Source organism: Podarcis cretensis (assembly GCF_951804945.1).
Source record: "Podarcis cretensis genome assembly, chromosome: 3".
Classification (NCBI taxonomy): Eukaryota; Metazoa; Chordata; class Lepidosauria; order Squamata; family Lacertidae; genus Podarcis; species Podarcis cretensis.
The window spans coordinates 16,611,237-16,632,075 of record NC_137172.1 but is presented as its reverse complement, the minus strand read 5'-3'; the positions used below and the strand labels follow the sequence as shown (position 1 = coordinate 16,632,075).

Genomic DNA, 20,839 nt, shown 5'->3' with positions numbered 1-20,839 from the left:
TGCGGGGCCCCAGCCTGGCGGCCGTTGTGCAAGCATGGAGGCGGGGGCGGAGCTCCGGGGCGGGGCGGCTCCTCCTCTTGGCGCTGCGTGGAGAGCTTCTTCTGCGGCGGCGGGCGAGCGCGCTTCTCCTCAGTCACGCCGAGGGGCGACGGGGGCAACATGAATGAGGCGGAAGGCCTGAGGCAGCGGCGCCCTATCCGCCCTCAGGTCATCACCGAGGACAACACGGCTCAGGAGACCAAGGATGGCAGGTGCGTGAGGGGCGTCGGCCGGCTTCTCAGGGAGGTGACCTCGTCGGCGCCTGCTCCTGAGGGAAAGGGGTGCCTTCCGGCTGTTCCTCCGGGCGCGGAGCGGGTCCCCGCCTCGGCCCTTGAGGGAGCAGCTAGGTTGGGTGGGCGGCGTGAGGCGGCATTCCCCCTCGGCCTCCTCCCCTGACCCCGGGTTGAAGGAGTGGGTCTTGCCTGGCCGAGGGAGGGGAGAGGCTGCCTAGGGCAGGGTGGAAGGAGAGGAGGGCCGCGTAATTCTGCAACGAGATGCTCCTGGGCTCAAGCCTTTTTGGAAGGCCTCTCATCTGCTGGCATTTATTCGTAAATAATAATAATAAATTGAATCTTTTCTCTCTCTCAGTGCTGCCAAGGCATGTAACACAAACACGGTGTATTGTGTCTCTCGTATTGCATGGCATTTTGGCCCTGCTGTTTACATCGCTTTCTTCTGCCTCCCCACAGTAAATACACACGCGCGGGGCCCCTTCTGTGATCACAGTATTATAGGTACAATAAAAACCAACGTGTGGATTTTATTAGCTTTGTTCGTATGCTACACTCAAAAAAATTTGGGGCATTCATTTCTAACCTACCAAAATGTAGATCGAAAAGTGCTTGGGAAGGAGGAATCCAGCTCTCCCCCGCCCACCCATTATACAAGGCTGTAAAGTGTCAAACGTGCTCCGGTTGTATAAACAAAAAGAACAATTCTGCAATAAAGGCGCTGAAATGGCAGTGATTAAAAAAACCCAGAAGAGAGACCTAAGTCGAAACCTTTCTAAATCCCAAATGTGTGGTAACTATGGAAATTGGGGAGTGCTGCACATGAACATGAAATGTGAGATCCAGTGTGGCGCAGTGGTTAGTGTGTCAGACTGGGACCTAGGAGATCAGGGTTGAATTGCTGCTCCCGCCACAACCATGAAGTTCACTGGGCCAGTCACTCACTCAGCCTAGCCTGCTTCACAGGGTTGTTGTGGAGGTTAAATGAGGAGGGGGAGAAGCATGTATGCTAACTTGAGCTCATTGAAGAAAAAAGTGGTATATAAATACAATACAAATAATAACTCTTCTTTTATTAAACTCTCTGTATAAAATGCCCTGGTCAGAACTCTGGTGTTGAATATTGGTTCCAGCATTGAAGCCTGTTAGGCTCATTTGCAAAGGAAGCATTATGTAGAGAGGACAAGGGTTAACTAGGGGAGAGTTCAGTCATCTTTGCAGCATGACGAAATCTTCAAGCTTTGTGGAAGTATATGGAGTTATCTGGTGACAACATTGTTCAAATAATAAATTCAGATAAGTGATAGTTTGGCGGATTTGTGTGAGCAGCTGAAATACGAGTATGACTCAAAAATGCTAATAGTCATGGCAATCATGGCAATAGTATCCATGGCAAGCCCCTTCATAAGTACATTTCTGAGTATGTTTGCTTATTCTTACCGTGTTCCTAATGTGACTTACTATGTGGTTTGGGGGATGGCTTAGTGAGTCTAAATGATGCACTAGCCACTGGAAAGAACAGCCTGGTTTGCACTTAACACTTCAATCATGGTTTATTAAACAATGGTTAATAAACTCTGGTTTCTTTACTGCCATCAAACTATCATGTGAAGCATTGATTTTTGCTGACTTATGAGCCTTGGTTTCTTCTAACTTTGGTTTGACATTACAGTGGTACCTCTAGTTGTGGACATGATCTGTTCCGGGGTGCTGTTAGCACCCCAAAAAGTCCGCAACTAGAGACCTCTTCTGCGCATGTGTGTGGCGCAATCAAGCACTTCTGTGCATGTGCGCATGGTGAAACCCAGTTGCCGCGTTTGCAAGCTGAAAAGATGCAGCATGAACCTAACGCAACACGAGCTATGACTGTACATGCAAACCCAGCGCTCTGTTTGCATTTGAACTGCAGAATACTGTAATTACATTTATGCTTCCTTGGAGGAGTATTTCCCTATTTCCCAATGGCTAACATATCTGATTCACCTTCCAGTAAACACATGTTTCCATTGTACACCTGTACCTGGAGGTAATCTATGGAAGAGAAAAAGGGATAATTATGTCACATCTCCTTGGGACATAATGTTGGGTAAACCTCTTGGGTAAACCTGCTTGAATTTGTTGTTCTTTTCAGTGATTGTACCAATCCTTGATCTGGTGTGTGTGAAAAACAGTTTATAATCTACATGTTACCTTTGCACCAAATCTGGGAAAGAGAAATTTGGGAGAGAAATTACTTAGGTAGGATACTTTCTACATTGTAGAAACATGTAACAAAAACAGTAAACTTTCAGCGCTTCAGGGTCTGGTAGTAAGCTCTTGAGTCACACAGACCTATTGCAATCTTGCCTGTTTTGGGTGGGGCAGAACTCTTTCGACAATACTTCTCAGGTGTAACTAATACGATAATGCCAAATCCAGCTATCCCAGAATTTCTATACTGGGAAGAAGGCTGCATGTTGGTGTCATCAAAACTGCACTTTGAGAAACTGAATGTTATTTTAATTCTTTAATGGGGAATTCTTTTGGCCTGTCTACCAAGAAGTAATCCCATTTATTTCAGTGGGGCCTGTTGGCTGATGTTTGTTATCTGTCCTATTGGCATATCTCCTATGGCTGAATTTCTTTACCAAATTCCGTGTTGCTGGTGGTCTTCAAATTAGACATGTTAAATGAAAAAGTATATGAATAGGTTTTTGAGCAGCACAATTCATTTTTATCCATGTTCAGCATTTCTTCACTTCTTTGATGAAATGTTGATGTTCAGACCTTGCCAGCTCCTAGGGCCTTTAAGCCTGTCTTATCCCTTCCCAGTTGTTTAAAAAAAGTCATTTATGTGCTGATCAGAGAAAAAAATGCTGCGTAACATTCCTCTTAGCAGAGTTTTTGTCCTTGATTTATGAAGGACACCATGCTGTATTTGTTAATAACAAAGGCCTTCATGTATCCAAATGTTCTCCAGTATCTATCTTTGTAGATAACTGAAGAGAAATGGTACAGAAAATGAGATTTCAAGTTTTCTTTGCTTCGTTTTCCTTTCACAAATCATGGTGATTAAAAAGCTTGCTAAGGGTTAGAAATGCAACCTTTACCCTGAGAAAGTAAAATCTTAAGCTGGTTTCATCCACAGAACTTCAGTTCTGTTTCTCCCACTTACTTACCCTTAATCTCTCTTGCGGCTATAAAAAGGTTTGGATTTAAACTGTCAGATTCATGCATTGTGGATACTACCTCAAACACATAATAATAATAATAATAATAATAATAATAATAATAATAATATATTCAATAATATTTATACCCCACCCATCTAGCTGGGTTGCTCCAACCACTCTGGGCAGCTTCTAACACATACTGGAAAGTACCAGTCACATTTAACATGCAGAGTTCTTAAATCCACTCACCTGTTCTCCATTGGCAAATCCCCTGTTCCCACATGCCCTCCACAGAGATTCTTTGCATAAGCTGCAAATGTTCAAGTAAACACAGAGAAGGCATCTCTGCAGTTAAGAGAGAAGTAGAAAGAGGAGGTGATTTCCCTCCCTTTCTGCTGCCTGAGCTTTCTGCATCACAAGCTATATCCTCCCTTGGGACTATACTGTTAAGAATGCAGGTGGGATATTCATTATGAACTCTAAATGTTTAAATTCTTGCTTGTGGATAACTAACAGAATGGGAAGATGGGTAGGCTAGAATCTTCTTAGACATGATTTCCATGTGCAGGGAGCTTTTCTACACGAGGAAGCATTTGGATGTGTAATCTTACATCTGCATTTTGCAATGGTATGTTCCTGAGATGTCCTTTTGTGATATTCTGAATGTATAGCTCAACTGTAACATCATTGGTAAATTGTAATGGGTTTGAAAAGGATATTTGGAGTTTTTTCTTCATTTGACTAGTGATTTCCCTTTGATTAGTGGAATAACGTAATCACTGAGTTCATACAACATGCTTATGTGGAAAAACTAGGTATACATAGATGTATTGCTAGTTACACATTCATAAAATATTGTAATCTTGGCCTGAAATCGCTGGTACAGATTTATACTAACCCACTGGTGATCATTGTTTAAAATTGTGCAGCGCTTCAATTTAAGTTTCTAATCTGTTTTGTATTTTTGTTACAGTACTTACAGCAACAAAATATTCCGTGTGACTTTCATGACATTGGCTGTATCGCTAATTATTCCCTTATTTGGAGCAATAATTCTTCTGGAGTGTCCAATAGACCCTCAGCCTATAAGGTGAGTTGTAAAGTATGTATGATATCAGAATGTAGCATATAATTTAAGTGTTTAACTGAATACTTCATTAGGATTTTTTTATTGCTGGTAAGTTTAATTTTTTTGCTTCAGAATGCAGGTATTAGTAGGGTAAGACCTGATTAAACTGTGATGTTTAGTATACACAGGACTGTGCAGCCTGCTAAGATATACAGTATTCTGATATTGAAAGACGTATTGAAAGCTGGATTGCTTTTGGTATCTCAACAAATTTCACATTTGCTGTCTTAGTTCAGATCTTAGAAATGAATAACAGTTGCTGTATATATTTTTAAAATAAATGTAATCAAATATAATAAGGAAGATGGAAAATGGATTTTTGAAGCGAAACGAACAGTGCATCCTTTAAGACTGCAAGCAAATAAGAGGTTCTTCAAGCACAATAGGACTTCTTTGGCAAGTGTTCTCATCTGGCTAGAGTTGGTTATTCATTTGTTTAGCACTATGGGAATTGTGTCAACTCCCCTTGGTGTGTCTGCTCCGCACCTGTCTTGCGTACATGTTTGCAAAGGTGCCTACATGGACTTGATCCAACACAATAAGTATACCTTGTTCATGGGTTGTGCAGATTGCTCAGCTAAAATGAGCCTATGGTCTCTCTGCATCTAGGGTCTCTGCAAACATGAAGCCAAATGTGGGTTCAGCACATTTTTAGGAATATTGAGGGAAGGAAGAAGGATATTTGTATGGTACCTACGGAGAGAGCTTAATGATAAGAGTCCCAGTTCTCTTGTACCTCAAGCCAGGAGTTCACCAAGAAGTCTTTGAAGGAAATTGTACTTTGGAGGCTCTGAGAGCACCCAAAAGTTGATATCTCTCATTTGGGAAAGATTTCAGAACAAGGAGAACACTCCAGATTGATAAAATCCCATATTGTTGGAATGAGACTATTCAATTCTCATTTCAGTCTTGCCAGGTGTTAGTACTAAAGCTTTACTGCATTGGTTTTGAGAATAAATATATGTTTGGATGATATATATTTAAACCATATTTGGAGTAGATCTACTGAAATCAGTGACAAGTTAGTCATGACTGACTAAATTCATTTTATTTCAGTGGATCTACTCTTGAGTACGGCTTGGTTGGATGCCACCGTTCATATTTTCACCACCAGGGAGAAGGCTTTTTCAGTAGTGGCACCTGGTTTATGGAACAGTTTAACCCTTTCTTAGGGGTGCCCCGACATGACTTAAGGGAACTCATACAAATGCTTGCATGTGAATTTGTACACACCCCTAAATCTCAGGATAACGCTTCCATGCATCTGAGGAAGTGTGCTGTTGCCCAGAAATCTTTTGCCATAATAAATTTGACTTACTTTATTATTATTTTTCATAAAATTTATACACCACTGTATTATTTTAAAAAATGAAGTGGTTTACAAAAGATAAAACAGAAAAATCAAGACAAATTTACAACCTTACTTTAAGACATACAAAAGTTAAAATACTAAAACAGATTAAAATTACCTCAACTTTCTAAGCATCAGGGTGGGATTTTCTAAAAAGGAATATTTTTAGCAGGTGCCAAAAAGTGTACGGTGCTCATCAGAATAGTCACGCATGAAAACTTGGGCCCAGGTGAACACCTGAGTCACAGCTTTACAGGAATGCAGCTTACATTCACGTGATAATGTGAGAGTTTCAGACAATTAGGCATGGGGGACTAGACTTGTTCTTGTGACAGGTTATGCAGTGGTGGTATGTTGAACAAACCTTTGTAGAAAGAGGAAGCTGCTCGTTGGTCAAAAGCACCCAAACCTGCTGAGCGTTAAATGCTGCCACAAACACACAAAGAAAGGTATGCTGGAGAAGCAAGTGCAAACAAACGTTTGATTGCACATTAGACTTTGAAAGCTCAGAGAAAAATTGGCAAAGGCTTTTTTTTGGGGGGGGGGGTTGAAACTAAGTCAAACATGGTTGTTGTAAGTTATGTATCATTATGACTCCCTGCTGCCTTTGGCACCCTGCTTCCTGGGTCCTTTTTTATTTTATGTTTGAAACTGGGGGTGGGGTGTGTTGTGACAAGTTCTGTTTTGTAGTATTTATGCAGTTTCTCCCTCCCGCTTAACGCTTCCGCTTTTTGCATTATATTTCAATTGTGTTCTTTGCTTATATAATGTAGGCCATCCATATAACTTTCTTATGAGGAGCCATACATATGTCAGAGTAAAACTTTATCTTTTTGAGATAAAAAAGTTTTTAAGGCTACAGTCCAAAGCATACGTCTGTGAATCAGGTCCCTCTGAAATAAGTGGGGCTTACTGTCAAGTAAATAAGGTTAGATCAACCTGTAAATCTTACTGTCATGATAATTTTCAGGAATTGACAAGTTTAACATCCGTAATCACATCTCTGTCCTTAGAACCCTCCATTTCTTACAACCTTTCATGTTGTATTCAGCTTTGGTCCATTTAACTTACATTATCCTGACAGCAAAACACAGGATTAAGTAGCGCTAAGCAGATCTAGAATAGGGAAATGGCTTCTATTTCATTTAGGTAAGATTCTTTCCTAAGCTGTTCGGTAGTGTTACTGACCACCTGGTGGTATGATCATTTCTCTAGATGACTACATCTTATTGGCCAGAGTAATCACAGTGTGTATTTTGAAGTGATCTGTAAGGTGTTCCATAAAAGCAAGTCTTCATTAAGAAGCATTTTAACTTGTAATGGAGAATTGTTTCAGAAAAGCTGTGGAAATGCTGAGTTACAAATATGCAGTATTGAAATGCTTCAATGTTGGAAATGAGTACAATGTTGAAAACTGAAAGCATTGCCATTTGAACAATTGGTGTTTGTTCATTTGACACCAAACTAGAATAGGAAACTAGTATAAAAGATGTAAGTGTGGAATTTCCCCCGATAGGTGGTCCATTGTATGTCCTTGTGATAGTGTCCATCATGCTGATCTTGCAAATGCCCTGGGTTTTTTTCCCTACTTTGCATTAAAAGAGATCTGCTGTGGCTTTTCCATCTCAAGTGTGTTGGCTTGATGCTGGCTTATTTTGCGTGTTATGTTAAACTATAGTTTAAACTTTCTATCAAGATATTGTAACATTTTGGATCTTATGTTGATGTGTTTTATGTACAAAAGTACATAAATTGATCAGACTTCCGTACGCAGTATGAGCAGAGTGTGTTTGAAACTCATGTCCACCCTCACCTGCCCTTTAGTGCCCGAGGTAGAAAGGAAAACTAGGTTTATCTGTATCAAAATTGGTTGGCTGCCTGCCCTTTTCTTTCAGTCCACCGATGAAATTGCTTCTCCGTTTCCCCCTCTCCTAGCTTCAAAGAACCTCCTCTCCTCACTGGCGCATTAGAGCCAAACTTCAAGCTCCGACAAGCAGAAAGGCTATTTGAAAATCAGCTTGTTGGACCAGAATCTATTGCAAACATCGGCGGTAAGCACAATAACATCTGCATGCTAAACTGTGAAGGATCTTAATGCTTGGATCTTGAGTCAAACATGAGACCTTCTGAGCCTAGCAAAAAATCACTTGTTCTCTTGCTCTGTTCTTTTCTCCAAATACTTTATAGTAGGCTTCCTCAAAGTCGGTCCTCCAGATGTTTTGAGACTACAATTCCCATCATCCCTGACCACTGGTCTTGCTAGCTAGGGATCATGGGAGTTGTAGGCCAAAAACATCTGGAGGGCCGAGTTTGAGGAAGCTTGCTTTATAGTAATAACTACTCCATAAGTCATGTTGGTAACTCTTGGTGTAACCATTGATCTTCTGTTATTGACCCAAACGACTGTACAATTGATTTCTGAAATAATCAAATCTTCAATTATATAAAGCACACAGTGAAAGAGCATGTCATGTTAGAAGATTTGACACTCTCTAAGTTGTAACAGTGGTGTGGTTTCTGTAGCTGTTGTGTTGTGGGATACGTGAAAGAGCTAGGGAGAGCTGATCTTCTACATCCAGAGAGCTAGTGTACCTTGGGTCCCCACCTGGTGTTCTCAGGGTCTAATACTCAAGGTGCCTGGATGTCCCTGCTCTAGTAAGTGGCTAAGTGTCTCAGTGGTTGCTGAGGAGCAACAATGGAACAGGGCTATTGCCTTCATGTCCTGCTTATGGTCTTCCTAGCGGCATCTGGCTGCTCACTGGGAAACAAGATGCTGGCTAGAGGTCCTTTTTTTTCTGATCCAACATGGCCTCTGTAACTTTCCAGGAAGCAAATGACAAGAATCACTATAGATTCACAGGCAATGCCATTTATTCACAGTTGATAATCAAAATAATAAACAGCAAACGTATAAATTGCAGAAAATGTCACCAAACACACATACTACCAAAAACAGGACACTACCGAGAATGTCAAAATTCAGAAATAAGAAAATAGCCATGAATGCACAAGGTTGTCCCAGTGTTACAGTTAAAGGCCGGTCAATCTCTGGTTACTCTGACTAATGGGAAATGCATCAAAATAAAAAGCCATCTATTAGCTTGGATTATGGAAGATGAAAACAAACAATGCTTTCCCTTTCTACTGGAACTTTAATTGGTGAATAGTAGCCGCCAGAGCTACAAAAATTCACTGATGGTGAGAAATCCAAGAGATACCAACATTAAAGAAAGTAAAAATTGAACAAGTATTGTATCTCAATATAAAGGATCTAAGTTATCCCTACAAAAGGTTGTGTATTTGGAGTCCTTTCGTTTATGAGCCAGATGCTGGCTGGAGAGTGTTCATGTGGCTTTGAGCCACAGATGACTGCTACTGTGGACATGATTTGAGGCTTACTTTAGTTTTAATATTTAAAGGTCATGAGCTTTTTTTAATGAAGGAACAATGTACAATTCATACAGTCCTTCCAGTTTCCAGAATTCATAAAAAGCTTATCTTACAACTTGTCTCTCTAAGATGTGTTGTTCACTGGTACAGCGGATGGAAAAATTCTAAAGATTGAAAATGGCGAAATACACACATTAGCCCGACTTGGACATGGCCCCTGTGGTAAGTTAGAGGAACCACATATTTTATTGCTGCTATTGCATTTTGGTCTGAATTGTATATTGATTGTACTGTCAACATTTTAAGCTTTGCTAAGTCATTTGCTCGAATATTATCTAACTCATTTTAAGGTACACTAATGATATTTCTTTTCCTAAATGGAAAAATAGCTTTATTTCATAATGTTCTTCACACTGCATTTTAGGCAGGTTATTTTTTGGTATATAGTTTCATAGACCTTATTATACAGGTTTGGTCTGAGAACTGTGCCAATAATTGACTTGAAAGTGTGAAGGCAGGAATGCCCCTGTGGAATAAAAACATATTGCTAACACTTTGGAGTAACGGTCAGTAATTCAGCGCTCGCTAACATTTGTTATTTTTTTATCTGTGCAACTGTATTAACACTTCCTGATGGTTCTCTTTTTGTGCTTCTTTTAACCTTCATGCCAATGATTCTAGCTAACTGCTCAACTGCAGCCCTGATTGCCAGATAATGGCTTTGGTTGAAAATACCCTAGCTGAGTTTGACATGGGACAGCAACAGAGAGGATGTTCGGAGCAGGAAACTGACCATGCAGTGGTTAAGAGGAGCGGATTTGTAAAGGTCCATGTGTGTCACAAGGTTCTGCAAATGAAAGGGAGAATACAGCAAGGTCTTGGGAAATTGATGCTCTCCCAGACTCATGGCTACCAATGAAAGAATATACAGATTCCCTTATTCTAAGCTACCAAACTGCCACAGCTATATTCGGGCAACCTTCAAAAGAAATTATTTATTTCCAAACCAACCTTCATCCAATTAGTACAATGCTGTATAAAAAAAATTAAACTACTAAAAGGAAAAAATACATTAAAATCCCTGCCATGTCACTGCCAAATGCACAGCACCCATTGCTTGTACCACCAGCCAGTCTCCTGCCTGTCTCATTGGACAGGTTGGGACCTGCTGGGAAAGGCACTCCATCAAGTAGTCCTAAGCTGTTCAGGAGTTTCTAAATGGGCCCAGTAGCTTATGGGAAGCCTGGACTGGTGGTGTTTGGCTACACTTGGGGATATCATATAGCAGCCAGGCACAGTCAGTATCTCAATATAATATGGATAACATGCCCCTCATTCTGGTACTGCACATCATGCCATCTTTGACTTTAGCTTAGCTTCATACTATAGAAAAATAGAGGAACTACATCTGAATTTGCACATGAAAAATGAGGAACTACAACATCTGAAATTGCACGTGAAGAATGAGAAGCCTCATTGCAGCATCCAGATTTGCACCATTACTTGTAGGATCTCATTTCCTTAACATCTATCCTTTGATTTTGTGTTTTTTAAAAATTCTGTGTAGCTTTTCCTTTTCTCTAATGCTTCCATAAATTTATTTTGTTATATAGCACAGTCCAAAAACTTACACTCAGGATATCCCCTTCAAACACAGAGGTGCTTAAGAGAATATAGGATAGCAGTGGTCCAACTTTTTGGAGTGATTGGCTTTAGCCTGTTAAAGTTGAGAGAGGCAACTCTGCATTGTTCTGACGAAGTGTTTTCCTACATAGAACAGTGTAAGAGAAAGGTATTTTGGAAAAAGGAAATGACTTCACTTACCACAGGCTATGTTTTTCACATGTGCCATGTGAAGTCAGTAAGGGGCAAGAAAGAGACTGACTGTTGTTCAGTACTGCTTGTTGGTAACTTGCAGAATGAATGTCTAGCTTTGCTTGTGTTGGTTTCCTTTTTTGGAACAGCCAGTAGAGGGCACTGTGAACGTAAAAGTTTTAAACATTCGCTGCTTCTTTGGCTACATCTTCATTCTGCATGCAAAAAGAATAACTTGTCCTAAAAGTGGCAAAACAACAACAACATAAATGCAATAAAAATCCACTACTAGAAGAGATTATACATCACATTTATTATAAGGCAACTAGTTATTTGTCCATGAAATCTTCAGAATAAATATGTTAGGGTGACATTGAAGTGTCAGCCTACTTGTGCAAGAGGGAATTTCCCTGTTTGCTGGGGGGGGGGCAGAAGTGGGAGGAAAGGAAGGGGAAGTTGGATCTTGTACAAAGGGTTGCATTCAGCATAGCACTAAACAAATAGTTCCATCAGTGCAAGGATTTATCCTTGCATAAGTAAATGTTCTCTTCCTCTTGTGTGCCTCCTAAATCTGTTCTGGGAGTTCTCCCACTCTCTGGAGCAGATTTAGGGATAGCACAGGGCGCGCACAGGAAGAGGAGAATGGCAAAAGTCTTGTTGTGTTCATGGTAATCCTTGCACTAGCACAATTTAGTGTTGCCCAGAAAAATCTCAATAGTCTGCAAGGTGCATTGTTGTTTCCTGCAACAGACCACTAAAGATACCATTTTGGAATTTTGTCAGCGTGAAATGGTGTTGATATCAGTAAAGTTTTGCTGAATATTTATTTTTGGATTAAATTCTGAAGTAATGGCATTTTTTCCTGAAGCAGTATAGAAATCTTTGTATAAAAACTACTGCTGTTAACTTGCTGGAAATGTGTCTTAAAAGGAACCAGAGAAGATGAAACCACATGTGGGAGACCTCTTGGAATCAGAGTTGGACCAGAGAACACCCTTTTTGTGGCAGATGCTTACTATGGACTCTTTGAAATCAATCCTGTCTCAGGTAAACTTGCACTCATGTTTTTCCTGTTAATGTTTGCTTTGGCCTGGCATTTCTTTTGTCTTCCTTGTGAAGTCACCATGATCTCCTATTCTTCAGATGCTTTCATTTCCCTGCTTTCTTCTTAAACCCCATTCCCATGCCTGCTACTCCCCTCTTTTTGGCAACTATATTTGCACCCCCTTTCCCCTTTCACTTCCTTTTCCAACTCCTTTTTGCATGTAGATCACCCCCATTTTCATGTCTCCTTCCTATTCTGCAGCCGTTTGCACACACACCATGATGATATATGGCACTCTTTTAAGATGAGCAATCCTGTCATCTTGTTCCGTTAGCGAAGATTATCAGCTGATGAATGTTGTACATATATGAATGTTTGCTTGCTAATAAAATACCTGTTCTAAATTACTATGTTGAATCTGGGAAATCATGCTGAAAATAACCCCTAATACTGGGAATGAAACATGTTTTGTGAAAGGATTATGTAATATTCCATGGTTCTGCATCCTTTGTCTCTCATACACAAGAGGAAAATTACAGTTTTAAACAATGGCAGAGGTTTAAGCAGAGCAAGCAGAGAGAAGGAAACACTCAGGAAAAGATGGCTTCAGTACAGCAAGAAGGGAGTTGGGAAAGTTTCAGCCCGATGGATCTGTCTACTTTAAATAACATACTACAAAAGCACACCTTGAAATGCAAGCTGTTCATTTTAAGAACAAAAAACCTTTCTTATGTTCAAACACAGATTCCTCTTCCTTAGCCAAAGTAAATGAAAATATTTGTAAATTATTTTCTATCTGCCATTTTGATGCATAAGGAAAGCTCTTATCATTGGAAAGTTATTAACTAATCTAAACTTAAAGCATGTAGGAAAGCAAGGGGTTAACCAAGTCCTCCTTTCTGTGATCAGGTGAAGTGAAACCACTTGTGTCCTCCAAGATTCCCATTGAAGGAAAAAACATGTCCTTTGTGAATGATCTTACACTGACGCGAGACGGAAGGAAAATCTACTTTACTGACTCCAGTAGTAAATGGCACAGAAAAGACTATTCCTTATTAATCATGGAGGCTTCCGATGATGGACGGTAAGTCCCAACTGGGGAAAATCCTTGCAGTGTTTTGATGTCAGTTGCGAAAGCAGAATTTTGACAGAGCAGTACGACTGGGTTGCTTAGTGAGTTTCTGGTCTGTAGCATGGCTGGGACTGCCTTGTGTGGAATTTTCTCTTAGCCAATGTGCTAATTCTTAATTAAAGGTAATAGTAATAGCTTAATTGAATGAGCAGCCCCACCCTTGAGCTGGAGTTTAGGTTTCTTGTGCTCCTACTAATGCATACCTGTGAACCAGTGCTGTGGTTAGTGTCTTTCAAGAACGGCCCAGACAGGAGTGGTGAGACTTTTGAGGAGCCTGCACCAGCAGGATGCTTGTTTGTGTTAAACCATAGTTCAAAATAAACTATGCTTAGAGTTGCGTGGAAACCAAGCCAATAAAAATATAGCATTACAAGCAAATGTGTGAATGAAGCAACTAAGAAACATGTAGGTTCACAGAAGTTAAATGAGCCTGTGAGTATTGAAATCTCTAGGAAACTGGACTATAATACTGCTCTGCTTGTGACCCCTTCTGACATGGGTCTCCTTCACATATGTGCTCCTTGTATTGGTTCTTATTGTCTACATGGTTATGTATTAGTTTGCACGTAACTTTATGACAAATGAATTTAAAAATTAATGACTGTGTTAATGGTTTTGCCCTCAGCTTGCTTGAATATGACACTGTCACAAAGGAAGTGAAAGTCTTAATGGGAGGGCTCCGATTTCCAAATGGAGTCCAGCTCTCACCTGCTGAAGACTTTGTGTTGGTGGCTGAAACAACTATGGCAAGAATACGAAGGTATGTGGGATGCCTCCTGAGGTGGCTATACATTAAAATTTGCACCAACAGCATTAGCCCAAGTGTTTTAAGCTCAGCTATCTTTTTAGGAATATATTCGATGCAAAGTTTGTTGATGAGGCTTTTCTAAATACTGTGCTCTGCAAGTGAACTCGCTGCTTTTACTATGCAAACTGCAGACTCACTTGCTCTGACGAATTTTGCCCACTTGTGATATAGTAGGTCTTTTCTTGCCTCTTCTTCCTCCTGGGAAGCACTTGTTGGTTTCTATGGTTCCTCCTTGACACGTGCTATTATCTTGTAATATATTAATGCACTTTAATTTTGCAGATACTACGTATCTGGCCTAATGAAAGGTGGAGAAGACATGTTTATAGAAAATATGCCCGGCTTTCCAGATAACATACGTCCAAGCAGCTCTGGAGGTTATTGGGTGGCTATGTCAGCTATTCGGTCCAATCCTGGATTTTCTATGTTGGATTTCTTATCTGAAAAACCATGGATTAAAAGAATAATATTTAAGGTAAAACAAATTCTGCTTTGATGATAAATTGCATAACCTATCTTGAGAGCCAATTGGTTCGTTTAAAAAAAGACATTTAAAAGCAGTATATTAATATTAATGTTTCTCAAAACGTGATTTGAAATAGCCGATTTATGGACAGATCATATTGCCCTCACAATGATAGAGCCAGAATACTGGGCAATATCAATCAAATGTTTAAATTGTGTGACTTTGTTGTGCTGTCTCAAAGATGGTGGCAGCAAAAGGAAGTTATGGGGGACGGATTTTTCCCCCTTGAGAGTCCTTTTTCTAGTCAAGCAGTTGTTCCTGCTTTAGGCAGATGGTATTGAAACCACTCCAACCCCTAGGACTTTGAGAGGCAATGGCTGTTGGAGGCACCTGTGAAGTCCTCCCTCCCTTTTGGTGGTGGTGGCAAATGAAAGTTCTAAGGGCTGATGTTCTTCATTCCTCTTAGCAAACAAGTGTCCCAGCTGCCAGCACTGGTGCTTATTACCTTATGCGCTTGTTGGGCTGGTGTGAAGATTGAAAGGCATCAATATTTATATCCCACAGCTTCAACATAAATTTACGTTCCCAGGGTGGTTTTATGAAACATAAAAGTATAGTGGTACCTCGGGTTACATATGCTTCAGGTTACATATGCTTCAGGTTACAGACTCCACTAACCCAGAAATAGTACCTCGGGGTTAAGAATTTTGCTTCAGGATGAGAACAGAAATTATGCTCCGGCGGCGCGGCATCAGCGGGAGGCCCCATTAGCTAAAGTGGTGCTTCAGGTTAAGAACAGTTTCAGGTTAAGAACGGATGTCCGGAACGAATTAAGTACGTAACCAGAGTAGTTTTTATTTTTACGTAGCAGAACAAAGCATAAAACGGATGCAGCAAATTAAAAAGCACTAAAACTGCAACATTCACTCAGATAGACAGTAAATTAAAAATGCTTTAAGATTAAAATGCTTACATTAGCAGTTCTTAATTTGGGCAAATTTGAGGGAAGCTTTAACACTCCCCATTGATTTAGTGCACCCTTACCCAACCCTAGTGCCCTCCAAAAGCCTTGGATTGTGGCTCCCGTCAGCCCCAGCCAGCATGGTCAATGGTCAAGAATGGTGGAGAAGTCATCTAAAACATCTGGGTCGTGGGCACCAGGTTGGGGAAGGCTGATTTAGTCAAGATACTTGAGCATATGCTTAACTGCCCCAAAATAAATTGTGCTTAAAAGAGCTTTTGGATGGTTTATACCCTTTGGACATTCTGGGGTTTAAAATCTGAATCGGTTAACATATTTTAACTGAATGTTCAGTGTACTTGTAATGCTTATGACAGAGGTGGTTATCCCTAAAATGAATACTTTCTTCCCCCAGCTGCTCAGTCAAGAAATGGTGATAAAATTTGTGCCCAAGTACAGCCTCCTTCTAGAACTAAGTGATACCGGATCCTACAGAAGAAGCTTCCATGATCCGAACGGAATGGTGGCAACGTACATAAGTGAAGCACATGAACATGATGGACATCTCTATTTGGGCTCCTTCCGGTCTCCCTTTATTTGCAGACTGAACCTTGAGGACGTCTAATTCTCTCAGCCAAAAGCACTGCCGCTGTTGTCTTGAGTTCCTCTAGAAGGGCAAACGGCCCAGGAAGAAGAATGAAATTGCAGTTGGTCATGAGCACTGTAGGCCCTAAGTAATTTGCAGGGAATAAAGTTTGAGCGTTTCTTACATTAAGCATGCCATGCGATAAAACCGGTGAACCCAATCCACTATTGTCTTGTGCAACTCCCATTTGAATTGGTGGGCCTTGTGTAGAAGAAGTTCTTGGTGAGTTGTATACAATCTTTGGTATCTTTACTTACTTACACATAAATACAAAATTACCTCATGAAAACAAAAGTTGCTACATCTAATAATGTTCTTTAGAAGCTGCTTCCACTTGTGAAAGATGTACATAATTCTGTCTGCACTTCAAATAACATACTGGAATTACATCCTTGGGCTTTACTTGCTAGTCCAAAATGATGTCTTGCATGCATTTGCTTCCAACTTGGTTTTGTCTTTCTAAGCATGTTTTTCTAAGCATGCATATTATAAAAACTATCATTTATAGATGTATTAATAAGCAAATAAATTACAGGTATAATTCTATTTTCTGTCCGCTGTTTTCTGCATGGGTAATTTTAAAGACATGAGATCACTCCTGTGTGACTCTCTAAACTTGAAAATGTATCCTCCGAATGGTAAATAGATACAACTAACTTAGAAGAAGCTTGTTCCAGAGTCTTATTTTGTCTCTGCGCAGATTATTTGATCACTAACACAAACTTTTCAGTCATAGGAATGCTTTCATGTCATTAGATTGCAATGTAGGAAAAAGCCTTTAAACCCTGTACCTGACTGGTGTACAAGCTATCCGTTGAGGCCTTTATTTCTCTTATGGATTTGACAGAAAACTGCACTCATATAGTAATAAACATAAGGTTGACTCAAATGTATAAATTGTATGATTGAAATAATTTTTTGAAGCACACAAGGAACTGATATTTTGTTACTTAAAGCATATTTTATTTTATCTTATGTTTTTGACTCATAAAGTTAAGTGCTTTTATTATCATTTGGGTAGTTCAGGGGTGTTTTTTTAAGATATCAAGATTTTGTCAGAAGAATTTAATATGCATAAGGTTTTTAAGAGTAAAACCAACCAATGCTTTGCTGGCTTACTGAGTTATATCTGGGCAGCATTTCAAATAACGCAAACAAATGTTAAAATCTTTATTATAATTTGTCAATGGAAACAACAGATTAAATGATTAAATCATCCAATAATTGTAGTACAGTATCTTAATTATGTATATCTTGTCTTTCCTTTTTAAAAAAGTGATTGTGAAATTTACTGGATAATTATGAACATAAAGCTAAACATAATAAACCAGCGAGATAAGAACAAAACTAAAAAGTGGCAGTAGCAAATAAACATTCAGCTAAAATTCAAAACTTCAAGACAACAGAAGCTTAACAAGGGCATCGAATTAAAATACCTTGTCAAATAAAACAATTTTTGTCCAATACTGAAAACTCGTGAAAGGAGGCACCAGGCATAAGCATCTAGGAAACGCCACCACACACCTCTGTACACCAGGAAGAGGAAACAGGAGAACAGCTTTGCCAGATTTTCTCAAGACATTTGCAAGTGGTCCTTGAGAGACCCTTGTCCTAAGCCAAGCTGTGCAGGTCTTTACAAGTTAAAGCCACTGATTGGTTTGGTCTTAATGATTCTCCCCCACCCCCATGTTAGGGCACTAGCATGTAATGTGTTGCAAACAGATTGCCACTTTGGAAACCTGTACAATTGCAAACAGATTGCTGCTAGTAAACCTGTACAGGGCACTAAATTTGCAGGCACGTGGTGGGTAGAAGTACAAATTCTGCATGAGAAAGAATTTGGCTTCTACAAGGGGCATGTCTTGCCTTGAAACTTCCTGGGATTTTGTAAGTATATATAAAAAAATCCAGCAGGGAAATAATTTGGCATTTTTTAAAAAGTTCAAAAATAATAAACCCTGGGTGGGATCCATATGGAGTTAAGTTGCATGTACAGTATGTCCCATTGAAATCAGTAGGAACTAATTTAGTGATTAACTTGTCATTGATTCTAATGGGATCTAAGGTCCAATTAACATAATCTGGATCCAGCCCATTATTACCTTCAAATTTTATTAAAGAAAATGGATTACCATAAACTACACTCGGTATTCCAGTATTTTCTTAAAAATTATCATTCCTGCTCAACTCTGCTGCTGCCTACCTTTACCCAAAAGACCCCCATTTTAGTTTATTGATAATTGCTGAATTCTATAATTTAACAAGCCTATCTCTAAGCTGAGGTATTCCATATATCTTTTATTTAGCATATAAAGGTTTTGCTGTTGTGATCATATTAAAAAAATACCTCTTTACGCAAGTTCTTTTCTGAACTATGTTAGTAAATTTTCAGATATTTTGGTATCTACATTTCAACAGCATACAGCCCCAGTGTACTTGAAACTCATAAGCATAGTGTACAATTATTTCAGGGGAGTTTCTAGGTCCTACCTTACATCCGGTTTTCTTTTTTGAAAAGGTAGTTAATCGGTAGCTCAGTCTATTCAGAGTAAGCATGCGAAAGTTATCTCCAAATGTTCAGGGCCTAATCCATTTAGGTTCTGGACATAGTGAAAGGGGATGAATTGTGGTATTAAGTTCCATGCCTAAGCCTTTGCTAGCTGGTTAAAAAGGGAGGCCAGAATGATAGCGGTCTATACTTGTCCTGTCCTGAAATTTCAAGGACCCTATCTGCTCTGAAAACCAACGGAGAAAATAGAATACTATTTCTCGTTTATATAGTATCTCTATTTTTAATCCAGAAAAAGCAATAGTGCGCCAAGTATTAGAAACTTGAGAAATAATTAGTCTTACTCTTTGTGATTTCTGCATTTGGCAGTCCCTTAAGATGTCTCTCAGGCCTAGCTTACGACAACTCTGTTCCTCTTCAATCGTCGCAGCAAGAAAGCAAACGCCACACTTTGCAGTCAGCTGCTCCTTCGTGATTCATCCTCCATTGGGATTAATTATTGATAATGTAGCTGCAGTAAGTTTCTATGGTAGGCGAAACGGCTTTGTCGGGCAAAGAACGCTGGCTCATTGCAATAGGAGAAAGCATGCTGCTCTCCTTGGCTGTAGAGAGGTCTGGCTTCGGAGTGTGCATGGACATGTTTCCTGCAGTTTGTTACGAGACAATTTAAAATTATATTTTGTAGGAGGCGTGCGGCTCACTTTCTAAGCTACCCATTGGAATTGGGACTACCTGTCAGGAAATTCCACATGTATGGATTTTCAATTTGTGTTTTGCTAAATGATTCCTGTGCATTCTGCCATGTATTTTTGAGAGAGATATATTTTTTCTGTTGCCCTTGTGCAATACACCTTTTGAGTGCTGTGACAGAAAGTATTGTTAAGAGATATACATCTGAGCCCACATGCTTGCCCGTCACACACATGAATTCATGTGTACAGCGGTTAGATGAAAGGAACCTTTTGCATGGAGTCACCGTGCTTTTGATAAAAATGTGTGCTTACCTTTAACCCTTATACATATACCCGGATCAAGTATATGTCACAATAGGAAGCAGTAAAGTTCAGTTTATTACATGGACATGAAAACAGAAGATACAAGTCCTGCAAATATGCAGGCAGCAAATGAGCATTAAGCACGTACATACACCTCTATTCTAAAGACTGGTTGGCATCCATCTGTCTCAGGAAACAATGGAGGATTGCACCTTCAGGGTTGAAGTCAAACCGTTGGAGAGTTATCGCAGCTACTGTGGCTGTAGAGACTGATACCAGATAGACAAGTTTTGCTGCAGCTGAGGCAGATGAAGGCATTAGATTAGGGGAGCAAAATTTTGAACAGGGTTCAGATGTTTGTTCAAGATTACACTGCAAGAAAAGAAAAGTGTATATCCAGAGGATTTGTGATTAATTGTTATGGTTTGTATTAGAGCAATGTTGACAGCACAAGCCAAACAATCTATTCCTCCAGGGATTTGTGGTTTGATGTAAGTCAGAAAGTGTAAAGTGAAGTCACTGGGGCAAACAGAATTCTAATCTAAGCATTCCTTGATGGGGCGTGAGCTAATTGTGACTAACCAGGAAAAGGATCTTTGGAGGACAGTAGATAGCTCAGTGAAAATGCTGAGCCAGTGGCACTGTAAAAAATAAAGGCAAATTTTGTGCTAAGGATATTTAGGAAAGTCTCATGATATTGGCAGCTTTATTTGCATCTATAGTGTGCGTAAGTAGGACTACAGTCCACCTATATGGACCTTTGCTCTGATCCAGCAGCGCTCTTGTTTTCTTGCCTTTTGGAATGCGCACTTTATGCATCCAATTGCTAAGAACAATAGTTACTCAGTATGTGGCACTAGTGAGCTTCCCGCAAACAGAGGCTCCCAGGGACCTCCTCCTCTGTGATTCCCCTGGGAAATTCAGCCAGACTTCTGTGACTCATGAGTCATCACCCGGAACTCAACTTCCCCTTCTGAAAAGGAGTTTCTACACAAAGCAATTTCACGTTTCCCAAGCTAGAGGCAGCGTTGCCACTTTTTCTTTGGCAACGCTCCTGCGCCTTTAGTACCCACAAGACAGGCAGAATGTTTGTCCTTCTAAGTGGCTTTTGGGGGCAGGATATAAACTCCACAAGCCGCAACTGCATTGGCCAAGAGTTACCTGCGCAATC

At 40.0% G+C, this 20,839-nt stretch overlaps 1 protein-coding gene and 2 long non-coding RNA genes across 6 annotated transcripts in view; 2 read left to right on the top strand and 1 right to left on the bottom strand.

Annotated features, from left to right (window-relative positions):
* Nucleotides 1–18: 18 nt before the first annotated feature.
* On the top strand, nt 19–17,388 carry APMAP (adipocyte plasma membrane associated protein). Its single transcript, XM_079968886.1, has 9 exons — nt 19–251; nt 4,395–4,511; nt 7,837–7,952; nt 9,421–9,513; nt 12,037–12,153; nt 13,061–13,235; nt 13,909–14,043; nt 14,374–14,566; nt 15,934–17,388. Exons 1-9 carry the CDS (start codon nt 160–162, stop codon nt 16,141–16,143), a joined length of 1,248 nt encoding a protein of 415 aa, XP_079825012.1. The 5' UTR covers nt 19–159; the 3' UTR covers nt 16,144–17,388.
* LOC307212126 lies at nt 14,576–15,545 on the top strand. Its single transcript, XR_013836851.1, has 2 exons — nt 14,576–15,176; nt 15,406–15,545. It is a non-coding gene; the product is annotated as an uncharacterized lncRNA (long non-coding RNA).
* Nucleotides 17,389–18,667: 1,279 nt separating the features above from the next.
* LOC307211981 overlaps nt 18,668–20,839 on the bottom strand; it is a 39,733-nt gene continuing 37,561 nt past the window's right edge. For all 4 annotated transcript variants that reach the window (XR_013836678.1, XR_013836679.1, XR_013836680.1 and 1 more), the window contains one exon: nt 18,668–20,040. This is a non-coding gene — a long non-coding RNA (uncharacterized lncRNA). The remainder of the gene's footprint in view (nt 20,041–20,839) is intronic.